The 4,346-nt window shown below is 37.6% G+C and overlaps 1 protein-coding gene across 4 annotated transcripts; it reads right to left on the bottom strand.

Annotated features, from left to right (window-relative positions):
* Window positions 1-1,301: 1,301 nt before the first annotated feature.
* LOC111231420 (interleukin-8-like) lies at window positions 1,302-3,849 on the bottom strand. 4 transcript variants are annotated; one of them, XM_022758503.1, is made up of 6 exons: window positions 3,704-3,849; window positions 3,247-3,311; window positions 2,935-3,067; window positions 2,712-2,798; window positions 2,382-2,427; window positions 1,302-2,292 (listed from the first exon to the last, which is right to left on the bottom strand). In XM_022758503.1, the coding sequence occupies exons 2-5, from the start codon at window positions 3,296-3,298 to the stop codon at window positions 2,406-2,408; spliced, it is 294 nt and encodes a 97-aa protein (XP_022614224.1). In that variant the 5' UTR covers window positions 3,299-3,311; window positions 3,704-3,849; the 3' UTR covers window positions 1,302-2,292; window positions 2,382-2,405. The 4 variants fall into 4 exon arrangements, with proteins under 4 accessions (XP_022614224.1, XP_022614222.1, XP_022614223.1 ...); XM_022758501.1 differs by lacking the exon at window positions 3,704-3,849 and having other exon boundaries at window positions 3,247-3,464; XM_022758502.1 differs by lacking the exons at window positions 2,382-2,427; window positions 3,704-3,849 and having other exon boundaries at window positions 2,717-2,798; window positions 3,247-3,462.
* Between the last annotated feature and the right edge of the window lie 497 nt (window positions 3,850-4,346).

Here is a 4,346-nt window from a genome sequence, read left to right as displayed (position 1 = left end):
CTATCCCACGGTACAAAGTGACCATAATATATAGGTGACTACTACACCAGTCAGTGTAAACAAGCTTCTTACCAGAAACAACAACTCACAAAGCAGTGAAATAAAGTTCAAGTTTGCTTGAGATTAAATGCATGAAGAGTCACGCAGAGCCAGAGGCAGAAAAAAACACCACTTATCTGACAAAAGGGGCTGATTGGCAATACTCCAAAAGGCAGATCGGGGTTCAGAACAGGCAAAAACTGGCAGACGTAGAAAAAAGGCTGTTAACAAAAGACAATCTGGCAGAGAAAGATGAGAAATGGGCTGTGTAAATACCACCAAGTCTATGATGGGGAACAAATGTGCAGGTGGATGTGTGGTAGGTGACAGGGAATGGTGGGAACACTGAGGTTATTCTAGGACAGGTAGGGGTGGCTGGATCTGGAGTGATAGGAGAGTTATAGCCAGGTAAACAACTTTAAAGACAGTTTTTTCTACTTTGTTATCTCAACCCCAGCCACAGGTTCAAGGCACTCTTAGTTTCCTGCTTTGTCCAACTCCCATTCTATTATGGGATTGGATTATCTTTGTCACTTTCTCTATTTTCTTACTTTATTTTCCTAAGGAAATGTCTAGGAAACACAAGGACTGTATTATTCTGAAGGTAGATGTGGATGATGCACAGCTGAGTGATGCACGTAACATTTCTAAACATGTCACTTCTTCAACAGCATGTTTAATGCAGTTTCTCATGTGCATGTGAAAACATTGCAATATGTGTGTCGTAAAAAACGTTAACAATGTTGACAAAGAATTTAGCTAATTTGAAATGACCAGCATGATATATTCAGTATCTTTGGGAATTCTGGGATTTCCACTTGAATTTGCAATAAACTTGTAAGGGTTTTTGACAGTGCTTGGCTACTCAAATTAATTTGTAAAGAGAGACAGACTGGTGTTCTGGCATTGATTAGTAAAGGCAAGTGTGGACTAGAGTGGCAAGCTACTAATACTTAGCTTTGCCAAAGATATAGTAAATGGTTGGTTGAGGAATGATATGCCTTCCATCATTTTATACAATATATAGGCTATCAAGTGAGATAAACACAGGAAAGGCTCAAATGCATTTCACTTTCTTTTGAATAATCAGAAATATAACAAATAGGCTACTTGTGACTTCTACATTTCTTTTGTAGCCTTTGCCAGAGCCAACAGCACTGATACAATGACTGGCTTTGAAAAGCATTGCTATTGCACAACACCCAGTTTAGCAAGAACCATAAACTGCTTTTGTCGGCTCTAGTCCAAGACACTTATGGGGATTGAGTACAGCTTTATTTTTTTCAAACATATTTTTATTAAACTTTTTTGCAAAGCAGGCAACTAAACCTGACATGAAAAAAACAAACAAACAAACAATGAATAATAATGAAATAATGAAGAAGTTCATTTTATAGCCAGAAAAACATATTCCTGGTGGTGTGCACTTTTGTCCAAGAGATGGCGATGGCCTCCCACTGAGAATGCAATGTTTATGCCTCTGTGATGCAGGATATACGATATGTGAAAGGACATAGTAGTGTGTAGTAGGAAACAGTACTATTTCAGACAAACCTTTTGTAAAACATGCTTTCATAAAACAGAATTTGTTGTGAGTGAGTGAGTTATTCTTTATGCTCTTTCAAGAGACAAAATACAAAGATCCTGTCTGACCTCTGGGGGAGAATAATGTGAAGTCCAACCTGAAAATTTGAGGTTTAATATCATAGGTAATATCAAATTAAACACACTGTGTTTCCATGGCTCCCATCCCCATCCAATTGTTGATCATTAGTTTTGTCAAAGTGATATCTAAGTCTGTACTACTTCACATGTTTCAAAACCACCCAGAAACACAAGTTTGCACTTAAAATATATTGTTTATGTTCAGCCTGTGCTTGTGTTTTTCCATTTTGCTGAGCATTACAGGATAAAGAACAGAATTTGACATTTTACATTTATTATACAATTGTGATACAAGTATTTTAACTGAAATTGAGTAAAGATATGATGTTTAACATATTCTTCAGATTATAGGTTTGTGTAAAAACTCTCAGGAAAGTCAGGAAATTGAAAAGGTGGGTAGATGATTTAGGCACATCCTCACACAGAGTACCACAGCTGCCATGTGAATCTTTTCCATTATGCAAAACAAGTTCTTTGTGCTCCATAGGTGCGATCCATGCATCCACCTTGAACTTCATTGGTGATGAAGATGTGTCTTTTATAAGATCTGACCCTAGACTGTTAGGGGTTGTTATTCATGGTGTCTGCCTGAGAAAAAAAAAAAAAAGAAGAAATATAAAGTATGACTTTCAGTTTCAAAAGGAAGTGTTGCCTTTGGTATTTAGCAAATAGCTCACCTCACCCCTTTTACCAGTTAATGTTTACTTATTTTCAATCAAGTTCCTGGAAAGGGAAATATGAGGTGAAACAATTTTCTTCTGAGAACTTCCATATACTTCCTTGATCTGTGACTAAGTGTGTAAACACAAGGAATAACTTTTTAAACTACTGCCATCAGATAGTCAGAGATGCCTCTCAGTCAATCCTAAGGTAATAAAATACCCTTCTCTAGAGAGGTGTGCCTCAGACTGTGCAATCATACTGCTCATGAAGGATTCAAATAAAGTCGTATTCTCACGTTAATGTAGTCACACATTTACAAAAAAATACTGCAAAGAGGGACATACTCAACTAGTCTCTTGCCAAGCACTTTTTTGACCCATGGAGCATCAGGGTCCAGACAAATCTGTTGCCCATCCTTTTTCAGAGTGGCACTGCAGGACCAAAGACAGACCAGAGACATCACACACAGTATAACACCATGCCATTTTACAACAGACCCATACACCCACAGGTTCATTCAAGGACAAATGAACAGTAAAGCTGGTGGATTTTGATCCCGGGGCTTACATAATCTCAATGTCTTTGCAGTGAGAGTTGGCAGAGTTCACCACCACCCTTCCTATGTAACGTCCAATGGGCTTTTTCTCCTTGGTGATGCATCGACATCTCCGAGTCATGCCTGGATCCCCCAGACTGATGCCTGAGGTTGTGAGAGGTCAATGAAGGATGTCAACATCTAGATGCATATCTAAATGCATATCACAAACAGGCACTTGACACAAATCACAGAATGCATGGATGGAAAGTAAGGCATTAAATGTAAAATCCCAAGAGATAACTACTCTTATATTTTAACATTGATTGACAGATTGGACTCACCCTCAGGAATGGTCAGCAAAACCAGGAGTGCCACAGTTGTGATGATAGACATATCTGCTGTGAAGCTGAAGTCAGAGATACGGTTTAATTTTTTTTTATAACTAGCGTTAGTCAGTAGAAGCTGACGGATAAAGCTCAGCTCTTCACAGCGCAGTTATGCTCACTGTGCTTCAACTGTGCAAGTCTGCTCGGTGAACTGTTTTCTTCCCTTCTCCCTCCCTTACTTTTTCCAAGGAAAGGGTTTTTTTCAGCCCAGCTGGAGCTAAGCGCATTATTCATTGTTTTTGGACTGAAGTTAGAAATTTAAGACCTCTCTTGTAATCTCATGCAGAACAGTGAGATTTCTGGGATCTATGACAGTAGTAATTAAACAGTGCCAAAGTAACTAATTTTCTTCACTCTTTTCTTTTCTTTTTTTTTGCAGAGTTACACTTTGATTAATATTGCTTGAACTCACCGCCCTGGTCTAGTTAGCAAGCCGATGATCACATTTTGGGGATATTTTCTTCTGAATTTTCATAGAAGACTCATTTTCTCTTCAAAATAGTTTCCACTTCTTCTGCTGCACAGCTGTGGCCACACAACATGAAGACACTTACAAGTGGGATATTACAAACTAATCTTTAAAAAGGCCTTTTAAATGTTTCTTTGGGAATTCTTCCAAAGCTGACTCAGATGAAGTGAGAATATCTGGGATTCGTGTAACTAGCAAACTGTTTACTCTATGTCTCCATCCTCTTGAATTTTAGTATTTTCAACATCCTCTTTTGATTTATATCCTGAAAATGCTGCTAGACAATTTCACTTCTGTTCTCCTTCAAAGAAATCACATGCAGAAATCAGTGTGCAGAAAAAAAAACATTAGTATAACCACATATATATTATGGATATAATCCTTTCAAAGAATAAGACAGGGCCTTTTTTAAAATTTTTAAAATTTTATTTACTTATTATTAATATCAGTGTAAATATGTGCTGCGTAAAACTAAAGTTTAAGTGTAGAATATGTGAACTTTAATAGTCTTTTCATATAGTTGTTCGTTATGACAAGCCAGCAAACTTGTCCTGGCATGATACTTAACGTCAGACAGACACTTTTA

The sequence above is a fragment of the Seriola dumerili genome, unplaced genomic scaffold (genome assembly GCF_002260705.1).
Source record: "Seriola dumerili isolate Sdu_G_001 unplaced genomic scaffold, Sdu_1.0 BDQW01000301.1, whole genome shotgun sequence".
NCBI classification, from domain to species: Eukaryota; Metazoa; Chordata; class Actinopteri; order Carangiformes; family Carangidae; genus Seriola; species Seriola dumerili.
This window is presented reverse-complemented; position numbering and strand designations above follow the sequence as displayed.